This window comes from Haliaeetus albicilla, chromosome 23 (genome assembly GCF_947461875.1).
Source record: "Haliaeetus albicilla chromosome 23, bHalAlb1.1, whole genome shotgun sequence".
NCBI lineage: Eukaryota > Metazoa > Chordata > Aves > Accipitriformes > Accipitridae > Haliaeetus > Haliaeetus albicilla.
The window spans coordinates 12,721,720-12,743,976 of record NC_091505.1 but is presented as its reverse complement, the minus strand read 5'-3'; the positions used below and the strand labels follow the sequence as shown (position 1 = coordinate 12,743,976).

Here is a 22,257-nt window from a genome sequence, read left to right as displayed (position 1 = left end):
GGCTTACTGGAGTCATTTACTGACTTTAAGGTGAGTTGAAACTTGTCAGTTGCTCGCTGACTTGGCTAAAGGCAGAAGTGTTCGCAGAGGTTCTCTGCCCGCCGGCCCTGCTCCAGGCAGGCTTAGGACAGCCCCAGCTCCAGGCCCCAGCCGCGGGCGAATGGAAACGCGGTGTCGGGGAAACCCGCCCTCACCACGGCGCCGTTTTGAGGCTGCACAGCGGCTCCCGACCCCGCGCGGCAGGGGCGCCGGGGCAGCCCACCCTCCCACAGCCGCCCCAGGCCCGGCCCGGGGCGGCCGGGTCTCCAGCGGCAGCGAGCAGCCGCTCTGGCCCGCCCGGACGCCCCGGTGCCGCCGCCGGCCGCGTCCCCCGTCACTACGGCAACGGGCAGCCCGAACGCCCCCCGCTCCGCCCGCCTCCTGTAGCCTCGCGAGCCAATCCGGCCGGCCCGCCCACGAGCGGCGGCGGGACTAGCCAATAGCTGCTGAGGGCGGGAAGGCTCGGCCGGTGGTTGGGGGGCGGCGGAGAGGGGCGGGCGCGGAGCGGCGGCAACGTGCGTCATCGCTGCGCGCGCGCGCGCGGCGCTTGGCGGCTGGGGGCGGGCGCGGCCGCCGGTGGCGGTGCGCCGAGCGGGTCGGCGGGTCGGCTGTCCGGCGGAGGCGGGGGGCTGCGGGAGCCGGGCCGCCGCGCCGCCGCCGTCCCCGCCCGGGCCCGGGTCTCCTGACGGTGGCCGTCCCTCTTCCCGCAAGGCCGCCGCCGCCGCCATGAACCAGTTCAGCTTCGGGTCGGGCGCGGCGGGAGGCGGCTTCACTCTGGGCACGCCGAAGACGGCCGCCACCACGGCCACGACCGGCTTCTCCTTCTCCACGCCCGCCGCCTCGGGGGGCTTCAGCTTCGGGAGCGCGGCCCAGGCGCCTGCCGGCAGCCAGCCCGCCGGGCTCTTCTCCTTCAGCAGGCCGGGCGCTGCCGCGCAGCCGGCCAGCTTCAGCTTCGGGACGCCGGCCACGGCCACCGCGACTCCGGCAGCAAACGTGTTCCCGCTGGGGTGAGAGGCCCGGGGGTCGGCCGGAGCCGGGGTGGGCGCGTTGGCTTTGCTGAGCGGCCCCGGCCGCGGGGGAGCGCGAGTGGGTGATGCCCTCCTCGTTGCTTTGGAGGTGCTGTGCAAGCAATTCTCAAGGGAGCGAACCTGTTGCTCCTGTGCCTTAGAGCTCCCGCTGTGCCGTAGCACATCCGGAAAAGCGTTTGGCGAGACCTGGTCCTTGTCGATGCCGACTTTTTCAGACGGGCATTAAGACGGGCGAGGTGTTCCACGCTGCGCTCCGTAACTGGGGTACCGATGCTTGCGTGAAGCGACGATAAGATTTTGCGTCCGAGCGCGAGATGTCGTGTCCTTTCTGATCCGAATCCGGAGCGCTCGGCCTGTTTCTTCAGCCAGGCGGGACCGTTTTGTCCTTAGGAAAGGCCGTAAGCTTTGAGGTGATTCGTCAGAACTGCTGTTGTGTAAGAGGCTTGCCAGATGGGAGCAGTGGGAAGGGAGCTCAAGTGGGGACTAGCAATAAAAGTTGAAAAAAATAGTCTTGTGTAGGGGGGGTGAAAAGGGTGCTTGGGAGCTGAGAGAATAAGCAACTCCGCTTACACTGCCAAAATGTCTTCTGGTGCCTGGATGGGTGGAGGGTAGTTAAGGTAGTCAGTATGAAGAGACTTAACAGAGGATCGCAGGTGCCAGGAGCTGCAATACAGTCTTCATCAACATTGAAACGTAAGCCTGGTCAAGTGCATGCCGTTTTGCGAGGTGGTTTCTGCTGTCAGCAAATGGCCTGTAAGAAACTTGACTGGATGTACATGTCAAAGAGATTGGCTTCTTTTCTTTTCTTTTCACTTTTCTTTCCTTCTCTAGGGCAAATGCACCAAAGTTAAACTTTGGAGGCAGCACTGCAACTCAGGCTACTGGAATCACAGGGGGCTTTGGATTTGGTAGCTCTGCACCAACCAGCGTGCCCTCAAGTCAAGCAGCAGCCCCTTCTGGCTTTGTGTTTGGATCTGCTGGCACCACCGCCACCACCACCGCCGCCACCACCGCTCAGTCTGGGACGACCGGAGGGTTTACTTTTTCCAGTGGTACCACAACTCAGGCTGGGACAGCCAGCTTCAACGTTGGCACCGCAGCTCCGCAAGCAGCGCCCACAGGGTTGACCTTTGGAACAGCACCTGCAGCTGCTGCCACCACTGCTGCCACCTTAGGAGCTGCAACCCAGTCAACAACCCCCTTCAGCCTTGGGGGGCAGTCCTCAGGTGAGTGCCTGGGCTTGAAATGGCAGCTGTAGTCAGGAAGCCTGTTGTCACCGAGAGCAGCTGGGGATGGTGTGGAGGTTCTGCAGCCTCCTGCTTCTGGTGGTGTGAAATGAAGCGAGTGGCCGGAATCAGTGGTTCTTCTGATATGCCCATCCAGCGTCTTCAGTGACGAGTAACGATTGCTATTTAGCCTTTGGGTTTGGAGAGTGAGGCTGAAATAATTTTGCCAGTGTGTGTGGAAGCGCCAGCTGCATTTGAAGCGCTTTTAAAATGTTTTTGGTGGGTTTGCTGGTGCAGAGGGAAAGGGCTGGGAGCGGTGAGAGGGTGAGCCGCTGGATGTGCCCGTCCCGCTGTTCACCTCCCTGAGGGCAGGAACGTGCGCCCTCCCGCAGAGTCTGGCAAAAGCTCAGTTTGCAGCTTTTGATTTACTTGTTGGTGACAGTGCAGTCCTCGGAGGGAAGGTCATGAGCTCTGGGGTGAGGGTGATGTTCATCTGTGTTAGAATTGTTCTTGACAGTCTTTTTAGGTAATGAGCTTTGTTAGCTCTAGTTTGTTTCCTGGCTAACGCGGAGTACTTGTTACATTGAATGTTAATGTTTTTCTGATACTCTTACTGCTTCTAACTTGACTGTCGCTGTGATCAGCGGAAACTACAGCGTCTCTGTAGTAAAAGGTCCGTCTTTTCCTTTCACTTATGCTACTTGTTCCAGGTCTAACCTTTGGGTCATTGCCATCAACAGCAGCCACTAGTGCACCCACAGCAACGCTGACCGCTAGTACCAGCCAGGGACCCGCTCTGTCCTTTGGAACCAAACTTGGAGGTAGGAAGTGATTCTGGGAAATAATTACTCAAGACTTTATGAATCTGCTGTCCTTCTGGGAACGGTTTTCTAACCCGGAGTCTGGAAATGGGCTACAGGCGCTTGTTACTGTGAATTTGCAATGGCCTCAGTAATCTGTGACAGGTCATACAGCCGTTGAACTTGGTATCCTGTATTTTTTATTGCGTCCCACGTGCCAAATTCTGTTCTGTAGTTGTTGCTGGAGCGTAGTGGAAGGGAGCCGCAGGCTTAAAGGGTGCATTGGAAATTGGAAACGAGATAGAGCTGAGGGTGAATAAGAGGAGAAATAGTTTAAAATTCTTACATAAGCCCAATACACATCTGTAAAAAACCTGGTGTAGATGGGCAAATTTGTGTCCCATTCTCAGCATGATTCTTCTGAAGTGGGCGAGAGCTTGATGCAGTCTGGTTGTACAAGGTGGACGCTTTTTCTGTTTGTAGTACCATCCACAGCTGCTACAACTGCCTCTACCACCACAACCTCCATTCTTGGTTCAACGGGACCTACGTTGTTTGCGTCTATAGCGAGTTCTTCAGCACCGACGTCGTCTACCACCACGGGCCTCTCGCGTAAGACACAATATACAGCTTTTATCTGTTGTGGGGAATAAATGAGCAGCATGGTTGGTGCTGCCTGTCAGTAGTGGAGCTGCAGATGCTGGGGTGATATGGGAGAATTGAAAAGGCCAGCTCTTCTCGCTTCTCTTTGCCACCTTCCTTCTTTGTGATTTCTGGCAAACTGTCTTCGGTGGTGAGGCATGGAGGGTTTTGTTCAAACCAAAGCACTCTTTAGATTCAGACTGGGCAAGCAGCATGGGTCAGTGAATTTTTTGTTTCTCTGTCTGGGTAGCGTTGCCACAACTGAGCTTTCTAGTGATGTTTTAGCTGCTGTCTTCTCCAGACCCCAGTGCCTTGAGTCTGGTTGCATCTGCTTTTGACTCTTGCATTAGGTGTTGGCACTTCTTTGAGAACGGTGGTCTGTGACAGTGGAGATGCAGTGTGCTAAAAACAGGTATTCACACAGGTGTATGTTTCCAAGTTCCGCTGGTAATAACTGGCAAGTTTCCTCTTGCAAAACTATTTTCATGGCAGGAAATAGTGCCTGTTTTCCGATAGCTTTAAGGCAGTAGCCCAGGTTTGAAGATGGTCCTAACAGCTTTCTTTCTGAACCTGCAATGAGATGTTAACGCTTCAGTTTCCTTTGGTTATGGAGACTAGCTACAGTCAATGTTTACCAGAGCTAATGCAACTATTCCATAGGTAATGCTGTCTGACACCTACCTCTGAAAATTTAGGCAGCTGCTCCCAAGGACCTTCACAAGTTTTATGTTAAAGCCGCACTGGTTACTTTTAACTGATCAGCTGCAATTTGTAGATGCCACATATACCAGCTTAACAGCTTGTGTTTTTAGTAGCTCTACAACGCTTGCACTGCTACTCGAGTTCCAAAGCTGACCTTAACCTTCGTGTTACAGAATGCTTTTAAGCTAATGGGCATTCTCTGTTTATGAGGATGTCTGAAACCTTGTTCTTAGATGATGATAGGTGGGTTGTTTCCAGGCAACCGAGATGTGACCGGCATGTTTCCTGTAGTATGTGCAACTGTATTGCTTTAGCAAGCAGGCTCATGCAGAGATTGCATTTCCTGCCTGCCCGTGTCCAGTACCCGTTGCTTATTTTAGCATTTGATAGCAGTTAAATGTTAGATAATTCAAAGTAGGTAAAGAGAAGTGACAGTAGCTTGGCACCTGGGTTGATCAAGCTTCCTGGAAGAAGCGCAGAGCATTCTGGCTATTTTATAGCTTCAGCCTGCCTTTTTCAGTGTTGCGTCTGGGTGATCCTTCACCTGAGCAGTGATCCTGGTTAATACAAGTAAAGAGCAGGTGGAGATGGGTGAGCAGGCAGGGTAGAGCTTTTCAAAGGGGCAATGTATTTAATGGGTTAGGCAAGCTCTTAATGTTGTCTTTGGTTTACAGTTGGTGCCCCTTCCACTGGGACAGCCAGTCTTGGAACGCTTGGGTTTGGATTAAAAGCTCCTGGAACAACAGCTGCCGCAACAAGCACTGCCACTAGTAAGAACTAGATGCTGAAATAACACAGTATTTCTTTCTGCAATCCTTCTTTTCCATCTCCCCAAGTGCACAGTTACTTATGACTTCTGAGAGCCTGTCCACGGCGAAGGGACTTTGGGTGAAGGGAGGCCTGTAGGCTTTGATGTTCTAGTCTGGAGCAAGTAAAGTGAATAGCTTAGCTGCTCCTTCTCTAGCCTGCCTGTGTATGTGCAGAATTGCTCTAAGGAGTGAGGGCGAGGTGTGCCGATGGGGGAAGGGAGAGGCTAAAGACTTGCAGGGAGCATTAGGGAGAGATGTTCTATGTTTCAGTTCTGCCCCATTAATCTGTTTCTTCCATATCGTAAGTTTCAAAGTGTAGGATTTCATTAACTTTTCTCCAAAAACAAACAAAAAAAACCCAACAAAAAAAAGGTTTAGATGTGTACTGTATTTAAGTGGCAACCCTCCTGTGAAAACCTGCAGTGGAATTTGCTGCTGCACAGTGTTGGGATTCAGGGCTGAACATCCTTTTCCGGATGCAGTTATCGGTCAGTTTTCAGTGTAGTAACATGGATGCTGCTCAGCTCTCAAGGTCTTTCTAAAGCTTGTTTCTGGAGCGTCTGTGAAGAATTTGAGCTCAATGCCTTGAAGTGCTGTGTAAGTGGCTGCCAGTACCATGTGATAGATGCCCTTAGTTTTGTGAAAACATGGAAGTGGCATGTCCTGCAAAGACGCAGGAGAGGAACTGGGTGTGCTGGTAGTTATTAGGCCTAATCTTAAAACACAAGGAGACTGAGAGGGGTGTGTGGTCTAGGGCTGTGTTTCTTTGAACAATGCCCCGGTGAAGTGCAGGTGAAGTGTTTATTGGACTTGTTCTCGATTTGTTAGATAGCAGAAGTGTCCTCTTCTGTTGTGTGACTTGCATCTCTTCCTTCAGGCACTACTTCTGCTTCTGGCTTTGCTTTGAATCTTAAGCCATTAACTACGACTGGTGCGATTGGAGCTGTGACTTCTACAGCTGCCATAACCACAACCACCGCCACCAGGTGAGTGTTGTGTTATAACCAGCTATCTCCTGATTGGGGCAAGAGGCAGTATTAATGCTGGTATCTGGTGGAGGAAAGGGAAGTGAGTGTTGTCATGTTTATATTTTGGGTTTTGATCTTGTGTTCTGTACTGTCTCATGCTTCCTCTCAGTGCACCTCCAGTGATGACTTATGCCCAGCTGGAGAGTTTGATAAACAAGTGGAGTCTGGAACTGGAGGACCAAGAGAAACACTTTCTCCATCAAGCAACGCAAGTTAATGCCTGGGATCGGATGCTGATAGAGAATGGAGAGAAGGTAAGGTGACATGCAGTGTAACCTGATTTTGCTTGCTTAGATCCTTAAAGGCCTTCAGTGTTAGAGATGCAGCAAGCCATTTAGTGGGACTTTCTACTTGTTAAAAAAAAAATAGATGTGAGTTTTATCCGGATGCTTGTAAAAGACTCACTGTATGTCTGTTCTGGCCTTTAGGCATGGAAGCTTGGAAATGTGTTCTGTGAGTTTACACTGTTAACTACACAAGTTATCTAGGGTGGAGCTTTCAAAGCCAAACCTCCATTATTCAGTTTTTGGTTTGCAAATCTTTATGTAACTGTTTCTTGTTTCTAGGAGACATTTGTATGATGCTGGCTTTCTCAGTTCCATCACTCTTCTTTTATGAATTGAGTTTTGAATTTTCGTAGTATAATTAAGTGTCTTCTGTTTCCAGATTACTTCATTACACAGAGAAGTAGAGAAAGTGAAGCTTGATCAGAAGAGGTACGAAACTATGAACGCTTGAAATGATGCAAGAAAAGAAAGAAAATCTTCTTGGGTTGTGGTAGGCAGATGTAGAATGTATATAACCTCTAAGTTGAGTAGCTAACATTTTCTCTTTCCAGACTGGATCAGGAGCTAGACTTCATTCTGTCACAGCAGAAAGAGCTTGAAGACTTGTTGACCCCTCTGGAGGAGTCTGTGAAGGAACAGAGCGGGACTATCTACTTGCAGCATGCAGACGAAGAACGGGAGAGGACGTAAGACAAAGATCTGCTTGGAACATGTGATGAGCAGGCTAATGTGGTGATGATCAATCAGCAAGAAGTAGAGTTGGGATGCATGACAATATTGAACTCTCTATGGCCTTTTTCAAATATGTAATCCTGTTTTATGCACGGCAACTTAGATTTCACGCATTAGAAATAGGGGAATTGCGACGGGAAGCCCTTGAACGAGCATGAAAAGCTCTTTGGATGTTGTTCTAATCAGCTGTCTGGGAAAAGGTTACTAATTTTGGCATAATCTCTAAAAATCAGTGATTATTTAGCGATGGAAGTGATGAGAGCAGAATGCACTATGTGTGGCTCAGGCATCCTTGTAAGCCTTAAGCGTTGACTCTTAGCAGGGTAATTAAAAGAGTGTTTGTCTGGTTCAAGAAATGTGAATCTTGAAGAATCTGGGCTAGCTGGTTCCTTCAGTTCTGACAAAACCTTCCAGAAAGCCCTCCACACTATTGCTTGTCTGTCTCCATGTTATCTGTGAAGAAAGAGGTTAGGAGTTACTTCATCTGTGTGATAGAATGCCTCTCATGGTGCTGTTCCCACCTATCTGCCAGCCTTGGTTGAAAGGCGTGGAAGCTAATTCTGATTGCCCAAAGTTGGTGTGACTGGGAGCAGGGCTTCTGAAGTTTGCTTTAAATATTCTGACCTTGATTCCCATGCGTTTTGCAGCTATAAACTGGCTGAAAACATAGATGCTCAGTTGAAGCACATGGCACAAGATCTGAAGGACATCATTGAGCACTTGAATACATCAGGAGGCCCAGCAGACACGAGTGACCCGGTAAATCCAAGCTTTATTCTGTTGTGTGTTGGTAAGAGACAAAGGATATTTAAACAGTTCTAACTCTTCATTTGTCCACTCGTGGATACTTCGCTGCCTGCAGTTTCAAGCTTGGAAGGGTATTTTGTTTTGTCCTTGGGTTGGTTCTCTTCTGGTAAAACTTAAGCCAGCCTGACTCATGTACTTACTCTGCAGTTCTCTTAATGGTTTTCAAAGTATCTCATTCTGGTATGAACTCTGGTTATTTGCTTGTTGTCTAATTTTATGTAGATTACAACTTGTTTGTTTGCTTTGATCTGGCTACCTGCTGCACCGCTTGCATCTTTCTTTGGGCAAATCTAAATTCTGTTCAGACTGCCCTCCATAACTGCTGATTCTTTTTCCTTATGCTACTTTTCTATCCTCATGAAAACAAGATCTGAATTACCATCTCTTTCTGATATGTATTAAATTGGTCTTGACACTCCTTCTGGCTTTACTGAGATGCTCTTTTTCCGTAAAAATTTCCCATCAGTATTGCAGATGGAGGTTTTTTCCCATTCTTTTTAACTTTTGCCACCTCAAGCCTAAGGTGATTAATGTGGTGGTTCCTAGGTCTGAAATGGAATAAGCCTAAGCGAGAGGCATATACTCTAAACCAGTCTGTTTTCCTGATGGTAAGGAGAAGAAAAGCAACAGAGTTGCTGCACAGACTTCCCTGGGATATTGGCTGCTAAGTTAGCGGAGCTCTACGTATGAGAAATTTGAATGCATCGTGTTCTAAAGGGACGGACAGGCAGGCTGTCTTTTACTGTGCTTAGTTTTTATGTAGTGTAACAAATGACTTGCTCCTTCCCTTTCTACTCAGCTTCAGCAGATCTGTAAAATTTTGAATGCGCACATGGATTCGTTGCAGTGGATTGAGCAGAACTCAGGTGAGAGTCATCTTGCATCTTTTGGGGAGTGTAAACAGAAAGCATGTAGCATGTGTGCAAGTGTGATTTGAACATAACTGAATTCCTGAAGGTCCCTGAGGAATCTTCTCCTCATCACTTTCATTGGCACAGTCCCTTCTGTGCTTGAATTCCCCTGATGTGCATTAAAGGCCTCTGCTGAGAAGTAATTCTGGGCAACTGCTAATGTTTTACAAAAAAGCAGTGCTTGAAATGCATCAGTGCAAAGCAGAGGACTTGAAAACCTTATGCTTTGTTCTATCAGACTAAGGTTAAATATTTCAACTTCTAAAATGTTGTGGGGTTTCCCTTTGGAATAGGAAAATTGGTGAGGGTGTATGTGTTTAATGTTATCATCCTGCCCGCCACAACAGGAAAGCCACATCCAGGTAAGCCTGAGCAGCATGCATTTATCTGCAGGCATGGTAACTCTGGAGTCATGGTGTGGAAATTTCACAGTAGCAGTAACTTGAGATGTAGTGCAGAGCAGCAGATGCACTCGACAGTGAAAACTTGATAGCGTAGTTACTGTTGTTTCTTGTGTTGGCTTTGTCCTTAACAAGTATACCATGGTGCCATACTGAAAACAAGCAGAAAAAAGGAACTTTTCTCGCAGGGAGTGCCTCCTTGTGAGGGATTCAAGAATTCTGCATTCCACAGGTTTTGATTTTAACTGATGTTAGCAGCCACACGGGGGCATGGCAGAATAAAGCAGTGCTGCTCTCACCAGCACCAAATTGCACTGTCTGGCTGCTGTGCTGTGAAAGTGCTTACACCTGGTGTACTTCTTGGGTGAAAGCAGGCATACTGCTATCCATGTTTAACTAGTATTATTGGCTTAGGTCAGGATTTAATTTGGCTTTTTCTTCCGGAACATAGGTGCTAACTTCCGCATTGCAAACATGCCTGTATTGGGAAATCTGGTGCAGCTCCTGTGGCATCAGAATTCTGACTTTACAGAATGTGTGTGAAAATAGCAACCTGTTTCCTTTAAATTTTCCTAGAAGGGAGACCCATTTTTTTCCTCTGTCATTCAGTACTGAAGAAATTGTCTTATCAGTTAATAACGATTCATTCTCTTTGCTGGGAAATGTACATCTAAAGAAACAGTTCCTCTTCAGTTCACCTTCAAACAAGAAAGAGGCAGTAAGCCCAAGAAATTGCAGTTTTTAAAAAAGGTTAATGTACCTCTCTTTCCGTGGGGTCCTTAGCAAGGAGAAGAATTCCTGTTACTACTATGTACGTAAAAGTGGTCCAGTGGGAAAACAATGCCATTTTGAAGTAAGCCTTCACATAGCCCTTGCCATCACTAAATTGAGTAGGCCTGCAAAGAACACATTCGTTAACATTCTTTTTCTATATAACAAAAAAACCCCAACAACCTGCAAAGCAAAACTAGGACATCTGTGCTGTAGGTAATGTTACCAGTTTTGTTTCCTGTGGGATACCTCCAGCTGTGTTTCACAACAGCCAGTGATCTTTCCTAGGCATACACATACACAGTGGCTGTAAACGTGTCTAACTTGATAAACAATTATGTGCAACTGTTCACCTACTGTGGCACAATTAAATAGACTTGCTGAACAAGGATGTGGGATGGTGCTGCTTCCACAAGTGAAAGGAGTGTTTGGACAGAGCCTTGTTCTGACCTTCTGCCTCTTCCTGAGAGAACCAGAAAGTCTTCGTTTCGTAGTGACAACTGAATTCTGAGTTGGGCGAGAGAGATCTGTGAGAAAGTGAAGCAGACTGCCATTTTATGCCATAATTATTTTTGCATGGTGAATTTTTGAAAAGTGACAAACTGAAGTGTGTTGCGTAGTGTGTTACTGAAAGATTCTGGGTTTGGCGTGCTGTACGAGATAAAACCTGACCTCGACTATCTATCTCCAAGCCACAGGCTGACATAACGTTGTAGCGCTGTTGAATAGCTTCTGATAAGCTTTCATGGAATGAAATTAGAAACTGCTTTAGCTTGTGCCAAGAGTTTTTGTGTATTGCGATGCCTGCTGCATTCAAAGGTGGTGATCAATCAGTGGCTTACGTATTTCCAAATCAGTGATCTGCAAATAACAGATGATGTGTGTTGTGGCTGCAAGTGCTCTGCAGCTCTTCTGTGCGATTGCACTGTCTTTTGTGTATTTACAGTTAAAAGCTTGTTATGGCTGTGTGATAATGCTGCAAGAAAATATGTATATACTTCTAACTGATTGTGTGGTTCACCTGTAGTGTGGGTAATTCAAAGCGAGTATAGCGGGGGGTGGGTAGGGGAAACTGGTTTATAGAGCCATTGCTTTCCCTCAAGCTGCAGACCAGTGGTTCCTGTTCAGGGAGGGTTTGCTCTGCACTCTGATGCAGTGCCCTGAAACTGCAACAAACTGGCATGGCAAACAGTGTCAACAATACGTCCCAGGATTCTTCCGATTCTGCCTGCCAGTCCCTGAATGCCTCAGAATACTTTTTAGACAATGTTCTTTCTTTGCCTTGGAGTGTTAGCAGTGCTTTGTGTTGGGTTTTCATCCTGCTTTGTGCGCTGTGAAATCTGAGTGACCGTCAAAGTTAAAATGTTTTTCTTTCTCCTTCTGCAGGCTGAACTGTGCAGGTTGTGTTTTAGGGTGATTGTAAGATTAACCCCTTGTGTCTCCCACAGCCGTGTTGCAGAGGAAGGTAGAAGAGGTGACAAAGGTTTGCGAGAGCCGCCGCAAGGAGCAAGAGCGCAGTTTTCGGATCACGTTTGATTGAATGACTCAAAGTTTAAAGGATTAACCTAAGATCTCCACAGAAAACGGAGGTTGTCGGGGACGTAGGTCTCAAATCATGACCTGGGTTTGTTTCTTTTCTTGCAATAAAATTTGTTGCTTGTTCCAAAGCAGTCTTTGCAGTGTCTGACCGGAATTCACCCGCTGCAGTCTGAGAGACTGCATGAAGTTTGCGCTGAAAGTATGTGTTGTGTGTGTCTCTGTTCTTCCTAACTGCATGCAGACTGGCGAGATACACAAATGCTGCCCTTGAGGGATTTAAGCAGTATGTGACTCCGCGGCTGTGCTCTCCAGTACTTGAATGTAACTGGACTGTGTTCAGTTGGGACTTCATAAGCTTGTACTCGGGTCCTTACAGAGGTGGTTTAATGAAGAGCTGTCCTCAGAAGGAGCTGCAGCAGCCGGAGAGACTCCAATTCCTCCTGTCACTAGCTGGAGTTTGTGTTTAAATTGGGTATGCTTCCACTTCTGAAAGTGGGCCTTGTTTTCTGTACTTTTGGCAAGAAACTGCTGTTGTGCTGGTACCTGTAAGGAGAATTTCTACGCAATTAAAAATTGGTAGATGTGCCAGTAGAAAAATGGTACTTGTGTGGTGATTTGGTGTAGCGCAGCTTGTGCAGTCGCAAGGGTGCAGGAAAGAACGAGGTCAGCGAGTCTGCTGCGAGGACTTTTTAAGAGGCAGAGTCCCATCGCTGCTTTTTGATCAAGTGTGATTACAACGCACGTTCCGATGCATCTTCACTAATGGAGGGAAGTGAATGATCACGTATGTCGCAGAACTGCCCTCATACTCGGTTCTTCTCTGCAGTTTATGCTTCCGTTCTGCAAAATGCTGAAGGGGTGCAAATAATGTGTAATGGGCTTTTGTTCATGTTTCCCTTTCTCTGCCTGCGCCTTAGCTGCCTTGTGTTCTATATCGTCCCCTGGAAGCGAGGGCGGCAGGGCTGGCTTACTGGAGTCATTTACTGACTTTAAGGTGAGTTGAAACTTGTCAGTTGCCCGCTGACTTTTCCTGCGTGCGGGTTGGATGGGCTGTAAAGGAGCGGGAGGGGAGTCTCGCATGCTGCGGAGGAGGGTGTTGAGGGACGCGTGGGAACGCGTTGCCCAGGGCTCCGGGCCGTTCGCTGTGGGGTTTCACCTGGGAGCCAGCCGTTTGCCCGCCTCAGCCGCTGCCAGGAGCAACCGCATTCTAACCAGGAGGCCTGCAGGGAACCGGAGGGGGGCCGGGCCGGGCCCGCTCGGCGGCGGCGTTCCCCGTCCGCGGCGGGGGCCCGGTCCAGCTCTCGGTCCCGCTCCCGCTCGGCCCCGCCGCGCTCCGCCTCCCAGCGGCCCCTGCGCCGCGGCCGGGCGGCGCTCGCGGGCGCTGCTGGGGGTTGGAGTCGCGGGCGGCGGCGAAGGCCGGGGGGGGCCGCGGCCATGCGGAGGTGAGCGGGGCGGGCAGCGGGGCGGGCAGCGGGGAGGGCCGCCGCCTCGGGGGGTGAGCGGGGCCGCGCTCCGCCGGCTCCGGGCGAGGTTTCCTCCGGTTTTGGGACAGCCGGCGTGGGGCTCGCGTCAGACCTTCCTCCGGGTGACAGCACGGCCCGGGGATTCATCCGGCGCCTCGCCGGGCACGACGTTCCTGTGGGGACGGCGACGCCTCGGAAGGCTGCTTTTTGGGGGGTCCGCCGGGGGCGTCAAACCCTCCCGGAGCTGCCGTGGTCCCAAAAGCGGCAGCGAGACCTTTCAGCTGGAGCTGGGCCGCGTGCCCGCCCCTCGCCGGTGCAGCGTCGGCCCAAAACGGCTTCCCGGGACAGGCGTGGGCGTCCCCTGCCAGCCCACGCAACGGCTGAGCCGAGCTGGTGCCAGTGGCCCGGTCCTGCGGCAGCCAAGGGCTCGGCAGAAGCCCACGCTGAAGCAGTGGCGTTTGCAAAAGAGGGGTCAGCCGGGCCCCCGCTGCCATGCCAAAACGCGCGCTGTCTGCGGGGTGACGATGGATGCGGTGTCCGTCTGTCTGTCTGCGTGGAAACAGGTGACCCCAGGAAGGAAAAAGAGAGCTTTCCATAGAGTGCTGCTCAAATTCACTGTTTCTCTTTGCCCTCGCAGTTTTCTTTCTTTCTTGACTCATTTGAAACTAGCAGTGTCTGTTTAGAGACTGATACAAAACAGCTTTCCAGCAATCAAAATAAGATTGCATGTGATTAAAAAAAAACCAAAAACACCAAACAATCTCCCTGGGGTATTTTTAATGTTCTCAAAGCAGTCCCAAATCTGTTGGTTTTTCTAGTTAACATTAGTGGGAGCTTTGGTCAGGTAGTTCTCATTCTTTGTTTTGCTTTAAATCCTGTAAAAACAGTCAAGGAGGTAGAGAGGCTGTAGCAGTGGTGCGTTTTGAGCAGTGTTTTCCCTGTTGCCTTACTGACCACCTCTGTGCTGTGCATGTGTGCCTCAGGGTCAATAGCAGCCTGTCCAGCGATGAGCTCCTCCTAGAAGACTTGGAGACGGAAGGAGAGAGGCAGCTGAAGAGCCTCCTTCACCACCAGCTCGATACCACTGCTTCCATTGAGCAGTAAGTCCTGGTCTGGCCCCTTGGGGGGTTGCCAGAGTGGCTGGTGAGCAGACTCTGGCCGTGTTAGGGGCAGCAGCAGCGTTGCCTCGCTGGGGCCTACTCCTTGGGGAGATGTTTGGCGCAGGCTGTTGTTGTGCCATGCAGACCTTTGCTGTGTCTCCTGCTCAGGCACCCCAGCAGGAGATAAGCACTCCTTGTCTCCTGGAGCAAACGCTGGCTGTAACTTATTTTCACCTGTTAGGTGAAAATAAACCATTTGCCTGGGCCAGACACGGGGGTGAGTTTCTAGGCTAGAGAGCTCCTCCCCACCAGGCTGGCCTGTGTTTGCACCTGCTGGGTGTTTGGTGTTACAGTGTCACGACGTGCCTCCTGCCTGTGTTGGGGCAGCTTCCTGCCCTGTGGGATCTTGTGGGCTTGGAAAAGGGTCGGGAGAGTGTGGCTCAGCCATGTTTTGGAAACACTGCTTCTCTGCCTACATGCAGCAGGACCAAGCATGGTTGGGGGGAGAAGCCAGCCCGCTCCTATTCCCCCAGTTGCTCAGTGCTAAGTTGTTTCTGCTGTTCTGTTGCTTTGGGTTACAGGTGCAAGTCAAAGCGGAGATGCTTCGCCCCTGCAGCTTTTTACAAGCCTTTTGGGGAAGAGGCTGCGGGGGCTTTGACCTTGTCGCAGTTCCAGGCCCTGCAGGAGAGCAACAAAGAAACTGCCTCACTCCGGGAACTGGGGCTTTCCGACTCAGAGATCCTGCTCTGGAAGAACCGGGCTTCAACAGGGAAGGTAGGCATTCTCTGCTCTGATGTGAACATGGCCAAGTCCCTCTAACCCCGTGGCCTGTGGCACCCTGGTAGAAAATTCAAGTCCTTTGTAAGCCCTCTAGTAAAGAATGGCCGCTCCATGTATCTCTTGCCTTTAGGCCAGCATGATCCCGCATTTCTTCTGGCCTGTTTTCTTTGGTGGACTGGTTTGTGCTCACAGCTGTCACGGAGAGAAGAGTTGGTCCTTTGGAACACAGCAGGACCTGACTATATTCCTGCCTCTGTCTTGATGGTCTCAAGCAAATCATTTCACCTGTTTATACCTGTGTAAGAAGGATTTAAAGGCTGGAGGAGAAAAAGGAGGAAACATTTCAAAGCGCCTCAACCTCCACCTTTCTGTATTCTGACATCTTCCTGGACCCCATGGCTGGCTTGGGATAGCTGTCTGTAGGGAGGGTTTTGTACATTCTCCTCAGGGGCTTGCAGATGTTTCAGGGGACTTGAAACAGCCAAGTAAAAATAGCAGTGCAGAGCTGTTAAACCAAGTGTGTGATTGCAATTACGTGCTCCTCTTTGGGTGCAGTTTGCAGCAGAGCAGTGCCAAAGCAGATTTCTCCTCTTCCCCTACCTTCACCTTTTTTTTTCATGTTCCAGAGACAAGGGGCTTTCTGGGTTGTCCTGTGTCAGGTGCACTGGAGTGTCCTACTCTTAATTTGGTAAACCAGAAGGTGCAAAACAGGACTTGGGCTGACCCTTGGCTTCCCTCTGTCTCCTCCTCTTACTGAGCAATAGCTGTGTGCAGGAGGAAGCCGACCGTGGTAGTCGTGGGTTTGCATCTTGACAGCTGAAGTCATTACTTGCTTTGCTGTTTAAATGCAAACCCAGCCCTGGTGTGGCCTGTATTAAAGCTTGGTTTAGAGAGGGGTGGTGTTAATTTAAGAATGAAAATTAATGTAAATAGTACTAGCTGTTGTATTTGGTATGAAATCAGTTCTGGGATGTTTAGAAATAAAGATTAGCATGGAAAACACTACTCTGACAGAAAGAACCAGTGACATTAGGGTACATCTTCTACAGCTTGTGAGAGAAGAAGAATATTTAGAGAGAAAGCCCAAGTCAGGTAGCGATGTGCAGCTTTGTATGTGGAGGCACTGAGTGAAAGATTCCACCAAGGAGGAATCAGCTGAAACAGAGAGGACTTCAGATTACCCGTGGAGCTCTTGGCAAAGTACTGAGTGCAGGCTTCTGTTATTTTCAGCTGCTAAGTTGCAGCTTTTTTGAAAACAAAGTGCTACAAATTATTTCCCAGAATTGGTCTTCCATATAAACAGCCTTTTGTGCCCCAGGGAAGCCATGAAATGGTGAATGGATGCTGTGCAGATGTGGGCCCATGCAGTCAGGCGGGAAGGGAGAGGTACTCGTGGGAGCGTCTTTGTTAGATTGTGCTCAGTGTAGGGAGAAAAGCTGGTTTCTTGCCTGAGGCAGAAGGATCTGCCACAGTAATTCTCGAACTGAATTTGAGGAAAGAAAATCCATCTACAGCCCCATAAAAGCACGTTCTCTGGATTCTGATAGAGGTGGATGGGGGAACAGAAATGCCCCTCCAGAAGTTGGGGTATGTCTCTGTGCTTTGGCAGCACAAGTCTGATGAATCTTAGCAGTGTCCTGGCCCTGTGCAGTGAGGTTTTTTTACACAGGAACGCTCGCTTGTAGCCAGGTTAGCTATGAGGTCTGTGCTGCAGTAGCTGGGTGGTTTCTGGGAGCTGGCTCATGTGAAGCTGGTCAGGTGTTTAGTCCTCAGCATAAACCTACCCTCAGGTGCCAAACAGCAGCTTGGGGTCCACTTTTCAGCAAATAAGGTTCTCTCACTGACGCCAGGGTCATAGACCAAAAGCTTGGTGGAAACTTGAGCTCAAGGATGCTATAGGCATGTCAAAAGAAACGCTAAAGGTTGTTTGTGCAGTTACTGTAGGTGGCTGTCGTGGTTTAAGCCCAGCTGGCAACAAAGCACCGCAAGGCCGCTTGCTCATTCCTCCCCCCCATGGGATGGGGAGGAGAAAATACAAAGAAAAGCTTGTGGGTTGACACAATCGCCAATTATGGTCATGGGTGAAAACCAGACCATTTTGGTTTTTGTGGAAAAAACAAAATAAATTTAATTTACTACAAATCAAAACAAGCATAATGGAAGTAAAACCAAATCTTAAAACACCTTCCCCCCTCCTTCCTGGCTCAACTGCACTCCGATTTTCTCTACCTTCTCCCCCCCAGCAGCACAGGGGGATGGGGAATGGGGGTTGGAGTCAGTTCATCACACGTTGTCTCTGCCGCTCCTTCCTCCTCAGGGGCAGGACTCCTCACTCTTCCCCTGCTCCGGTGTGGGGTCTCTGCCACGGGAGACAGTCCTCCATGAACTCCTCCAACGTGAGTCCTTCCCACAGGCTGCGGTTCTTTGTGAACTGCTCCAGTGTGGGTCCTTTCTGTGGGCCGATATTCAGTCACAGGCTGCTCCAGCACGGGCTCTCCCACGGAGTCCTGGCTATCTTTGGGGGCATCCATCCCCCTGCTCTGGTGTGGGCTCCTCCCCGGGCTGCAGGTGGGCATCTGCTCCCCCATTCCCCTCCATGGGCTGGGGGGGGGACAGCCTGCCGTCTCACCACAGGCTGCAGGGGCATCCCTTCCTCCCCCACTCCTCCTCCCCTCTTTCTTCACTGACCTCGGTGTCTGCAGAGGTGTTCCTCTCACATTCCAATACCCCTACTTACTGCAGGTTCCCCTTCTTAAATCTGTTCTCCCAGAGGCACTATCAGCATCGCTGATGGGCTCAGCCTTGGCCGGCGGTGGGTCCGACTTGGAGCTGAGGAAGCTTCTAGCAGCTTCTCACAGGACCCACCCCTGCAGCCCCTCCCCCACTTACCAAAACCCTGCCACACAAACCCAAAACAGTGGCCTTAGAAAATGGCTATAGCTGGCAGAGGCAGGGACTTCTGGGACAGAGGGACACAGGCGCCGTCAGACAGTGAGGCCAGGGAAAGGAAAGCAGCACAGAAAGGTCAGGAGAAAGGGGCTGTTTCTCCACTTCTCTCAAGAGCTGAGGATTGGTGAGTGGTTGTATTTCTGTTCTACCCTTGCAGTAACAGGACCTCTTGGTGACCTGCTCTTTGCGGGGTGGTTCCTAATTGCACCCACTCCAGGGCTGGAGGATGTGAAGTTTGACTGCTGGCTGAGTCTCTGAAAAGGAGGCATGTGCTGTATCTGAGCAAAGCTGTGCCTGTCTTCCAGGGCTCTGGGCTGGGAGCAGCCCCGGAGGCCACGCAGGACCGACTCCATGCCATCCAGGAGAAGATGGAAGAGCGTCAGCGCATACTCGCTCTGCCCCAGAGGTTTGCTGGCAGCAAGCAGCTGAGCCGGCGGGAGATGGAGATTGAAAATGCCCTCTTTCAGGGAACAGATCGCCACTCCTTCCTCCGTGCGCTCTACCACGAAGGTTTGTGGGCTCAAGGCTGTTCCTGCCTTTGCTTCAGCACAGAGAGCTGGGGTGTGTGGGAGTCTAACACATTTCTGTCTGGCCTTTTGTCCCTGAAGACATGGTTCTGTTTTGGCACTGTGTGGGAGGAGATATTTTCCTCTCTTACACGAGCCGACAGAGAGTGGGCTTTCTGAAGGGTTTAATATAGAGGCTTGTAAAGTCCATCTCTGTTTGGAGAGCATGGATCTCGTTGACATGCTGTATGTACTGCAGAGCCCAGCTCAGTATGTGGAAGAGCAGCCGGGATTATGCTTTGGTAGAGCCCATAGGTCTCCACTGAGCTGCACCAAGTGACACGAGGTGTCTCTGTGGGGCTAGAGATTGTCCCTTCCCTGATTTAACTGCAGTCTAACAAGAGTGGGAGGGAAGCAAAGACACAGAGCAGGAAGGAGTAGGAGTGACTTGTTAAAGGCTTCTCCCAGTAGCTGAAGTGGAATTGGAGCCCAGTTGCTGATTCCCAGTACCGTGTCCACAGGATGACAGCACTTCTCGCCCCAGCAGTGTTGTCCCTGAGCCTGTGGCTTAATGTGACTTTTCTGGATGGAGAGTCAAGTGTTGTCCAGAGATGGCAGAAACTATTCCAGTCTGCTTTAGCTGGATAACGTGTGGGCATGAAGCTCCAGGCCAGACTGATTTTTTGTAAGACAGTATTAAACAGAAGATGAGGAGGAACTTCTAAACTCCTAACTCCTAAAACACCACTTTGATCGGTGTTGATGCTGTTCAGGCTATAATGTTCAGCTGACCCAGCATCCTCTGGCCTCTGCTTCCTCCTTTGGTGTTAGTGTTCTAGCATTTAGCAAAACCAAGAGGTAGCAAGGTTGAGGCTTGTAGGCTGGGAGATTGCCCTCTCACTTCTGTCCTCATTTCCATTAAATAGAGTAAAGGAGTTTCATTGGTCAGTCCATGCCATGGACCTTCTTTAAACCCAGGAGTTTAATCTGATGTCCCTGGAAGCAAAAAGTTTTTATTCCATGTAGTGGTGTAGAAAGGCAGCATGGAACATCCTGGCCCTGCATGCAGGATGAGGAAGTTGTGTTGAAGGAGTCACTAGGATGTGCTGAAATGTGGCTGCGGATATGCTTGCAAGGACATCTCTGGAAGAAATGCGCTCTGTACAAAGCATTGGTGGAGCTGCTGCTCTCTGCAGGTTCATCCTGAGCTGGGACACCAGTCCTTGCTGGCTGCTGGGGCTGTTCTTGTTTTAAATAACCTGCAGGGCCTGGTTGGCAGATGCATGGAGGCTGGGTTGAAACAGGGTTTCTCCTGTGTCTCTTCCTGCAGTCTGTGCTTTTTCTAGGTTCTTGGTGGTAGTCACATTACTGTGTTTCTCCATTGTGGATTAGATGACACTCAGAAGAGGGTAACAGATGAAAAGGACCCCATGGTCCACCTGGAGAGTGTTTACCAAGAGCTGCTGAGCAAGAAGTGGCCTGAAGAAGTCCAGCCTACCAAGAATGACCCATGCTTGTGCCCTTCCCTGGCTCCTCAGGGGCCTGTGGCTGAGGAGTCATCGCTTCCAGACCAGGAAGAACAGGCAAGAAGTCCCAGTCTTCCTGCAACAAGGCCCCACCATTCCCCTCCAAGTCCTGTGGTTATCAAAGAGCCTGTAGAGTTTGTCCCGGAAGAGGAGATCTGCAAAAACCGTCTCTCAGAGGAAGAACTCCAGAAAATACCCAGGTTCTCGTCCTACCATCCTGGGGAGCCCAACAAGGTACACTGAGATGAACCAGGATTTCTTCTTCCTCACGAGCATGCCCTGAAGCTGCTTCAGCAGGCAAAGGCTCCTCTTTGCTGTTGCCTGGAGGGTGCTTGGTTGATCCTTCTCCAGCCAACAAAGAGCAGCCTCCGCTCTGGGAGGGAAGGGGTACTTTCGGCTCTAGTGGGATGTTGCCCAGGCTGGGCAACTTGCAACTGGCAAGTACTTCAGACCTCAGCCCTTCCTGGCTTTGGCAGGTCATTAGTCAAGATGTGCTCTCCTTGTTTGGGCCTGACTGAGACCAGCTGTGACTTTACTCAAACTGTGTTTAACTGGCAGCTGGAGCTTGTTGCGTTTTATAAATAACTGGAGCTGTCAGCACTTGGCGCAGGCAAGCATGATGATGCCTTGAGTCCAGAGCTGCCTTTCGCCGTACATCCACATGTCTTCCAAACTCCACTGTTAGCATGCGGGTAGAAGGGCTCTGAGATGGCAGAGGGACTGAACTATTTCATACCTTTGAGGTGTACAGACTTGGGACCAGGCTGAAAAGTGTATGTTAGCATGGCACAGGCCAGCTGACCCTCTGTGTCTCTGGAACAGGTGCTGTATTTGAAGAACCTGGGCCCTCGAGTGACAGTGAAGGACCTAGTGTCCTTGTTTGCTCGGTTCCAGAAGGAGGACAGCCCACCGATCCAGTTCCGCCTCCTGAGTGGTCGGATGAGGGGTCAGGCTTTCATCACCTTCCCTGGTGAGTTGCTGCCTCATACCTCTCTGTTCTTCCCCAACCCACGAAGGTGCCACATCTTCCTGCAGAACACTGGGCTAGCACCAAGCCCGCTCTCCAAGGAGAAGGAGGGGAGTTCACTCCCTCTTCTTCCTATCACGTCATAATCTTTTGCCTGGATTGGAAGAGGATTAATCGAAACAGAAGGGATGCAGTCTGTTACGTGCTGTATTTATATTCAGCATGTCACTCTGGCTGGAGGATCCCAGTGCTGCACTGTATTGCGGTGCAGGCTGAGGGTCCGTGAGCCGGGAACATCTGTGTGAACACCATGTGTCTGTGCCAGAACGTGCCATGTGACCTGCACCCATTTTGCTCTCTTGTTGCAGATATTCAGTCAGCCCAGGATGCCATGCTGTTGGTGAATGGGTACAATCTGCAGGGGAAGCCTCTGGTGATTGAATTTGGGAAGAGCAAGGGGCATTCAACAGACGCTGACTCTGCCATCCCCTGCTCCTCTGCTGGAGAGAACCTCCCTTCCAAGTAAGGGATGGATAACCGGGAACCTTGTGCATTTGCATGGGCCATGGGAACTCCTTGGTTGTAACTGGGACAGTGAAGGACTGTTGGGAGTTAACATGCAGGTTCATAAATCTCAAAGTGGGGAAGAGAGCAAGCTGGGGACTAGGCTCTTCCTTGAGAGAGATGGGCACTGTCTTTACACTGTTGGGATGTACTGGCTTTTTCTTCCTATTCTATGTGTGTGTCTGCCTTCTCAGCCCTTTATGGCAAGGAGGGAGGGAGGAAGCTCTGTAAATAAATGTATTTATTATGGTATTGCCTTAGTGTGTGTTTATTCAACTTTGTCCTCCGCAAGTCTTCTAGAACCAAGTGTGCTGCACTCTGCTGATGCAGGACTGTATCAGCAGAGTTCAGTCCTGGCCTCTGTGCTGGGAGTGGGAGTACCTGACTGGTGCAAGGACTGGTGGGGCTGCTGCCCCGTCTCTGGTGGCAGCAGATACGTTGCTTTAAGACAAGAAAAAAGGCTGCCCCTTTTCTTCCAGACATTTTGGCTGCACAGGTATCTAATTACACAGGTCTTTTATGATGGCAAGTATGTCTTGGCTCCTCACTGTTGATCCCCATAAAGCCCTGTGGCGTGGAGGATGGTTGTTCTGGTGGCGTACCATTGTGGTAGACGCAATGGTTTATCTGCTGACCTGTTTTAGCGCTTTTGGTGAACAAGGCAAGCTAATGTCATATGC

The 22,257-nt window shown here is 50.3% G+C and overlaps 2 protein-coding genes across 4 annotated transcripts; both read left to right on the top strand.

The window, feature by feature from the left end:
• Nucleotides 1-576: 576 nt before the first annotated feature.
• LOC104324871 (nuclear pore glycoprotein p62-like) lies at nt 577-11,850 on the top strand. Of its 2 annotated transcripts, XM_069811182.1 has the most exons (13): nt 577-1,046; nt 1,899-2,293; nt 3,004-3,114; nt 3,577-3,705; nt 5,112-5,207; nt 6,124-6,232; nt 6,384-6,528; nt 6,941-6,990; nt 7,113-7,247; nt 7,941-8,052; nt 8,900-8,966; nt 9,305-9,373; nt 11,632-11,850. In XM_069811182.1, exons 1-13 carry the CDS (start codon nt 766-768, stop codon nt 11,721-11,723), a joined length of 1,791 nt encoding a protein of 596 aa, XP_069667283.1. In that variant the 5' UTR covers nt 577-765; the 3' UTR covers nt 11,724-11,850. The 2 variants fall into 2 exon arrangements, with proteins under 2 accessions (XP_069667283.1, XP_069667284.1); XM_069811183.1 differs by lacking the exon at nt 9,305-9,373 and having other exon boundaries at nt 578-1,046.
• A 1,199-nt stretch (nt 11,851-13,049) lies between these two features.
• Nucleotides 13,050-21,829, top strand: RBM41 (RNA binding motif protein 41). 2 transcript variants are annotated; one of them, XM_069811181.1, is made up of 7 exons: nt 13,050-13,164; nt 14,169-14,285; nt 14,867-15,059; nt 18,320-18,524; nt 19,913-20,280; nt 20,869-21,016; nt 21,382-21,829. In XM_069811181.1, the coding sequence occupies exons 1-7, from the start codon at nt 13,157-13,159 to the stop codon at nt 21,537-21,539; spliced, it is 1,197 nt and encodes a 398-aa protein (XP_069667282.1). In that variant the 5' UTR covers nt 13,050-13,156; the 3' UTR covers nt 21,540-21,829. The 2 variants fall into 2 exon arrangements, with proteins under 2 accessions (XP_069667282.1, XP_069667281.1); XM_069811180.1 differs by lacking the exon at nt 13,050-13,164 and adding an exon at nt 13,268-13,748.
• The last annotated feature ends 428 nt before the right edge of the window (nt 21,830-22,257 follow it).

Bases quoted from the DNA above. Each gene is read 5' to 3' on its own strand.
- LOC104324871 (XM_069811182.1), top strand. From the start codon at position 766: ATGAACCAGTTCAGCTTCGGGTCGGGCGCGGCGGGAGGCGGCTTCACT. The intron at 3,706-5,111 runs GTAAGACACAAT...TTTGGTTTACAG, and splicing joins TACCACCACGGGCCTCTCGC to TTGGTGCCCCTTCCACTGGG. The intron at 6,233-6,383 runs GTGAGTGTTGTG...GCTTCCTCTCAG, and splicing joins ACCACAACCACCGCCACCAG to TGCACCTCCAGTGATGACTT.
- RBM41 (XM_069811180.1), top strand. From the start codon at position 13,714: ATGCGGTGTCCGTCTGTCTGTCTGCGTGGAAACAG. The intron at 18,525-19,912 runs GTTTGTGGGCTC...ATTGTGGATTAG, and splicing joins CCGTGCGCTCTACCACGAAG to ATGACACTCAGAAGAGGGTA. The intron at 20,281-20,868 runs GTACACTGAGAT...TCTCTGGAACAG, and splicing joins ATCCTGGGGAGCCCAACAAG to GTGCTGTATTTGAAGAACCT.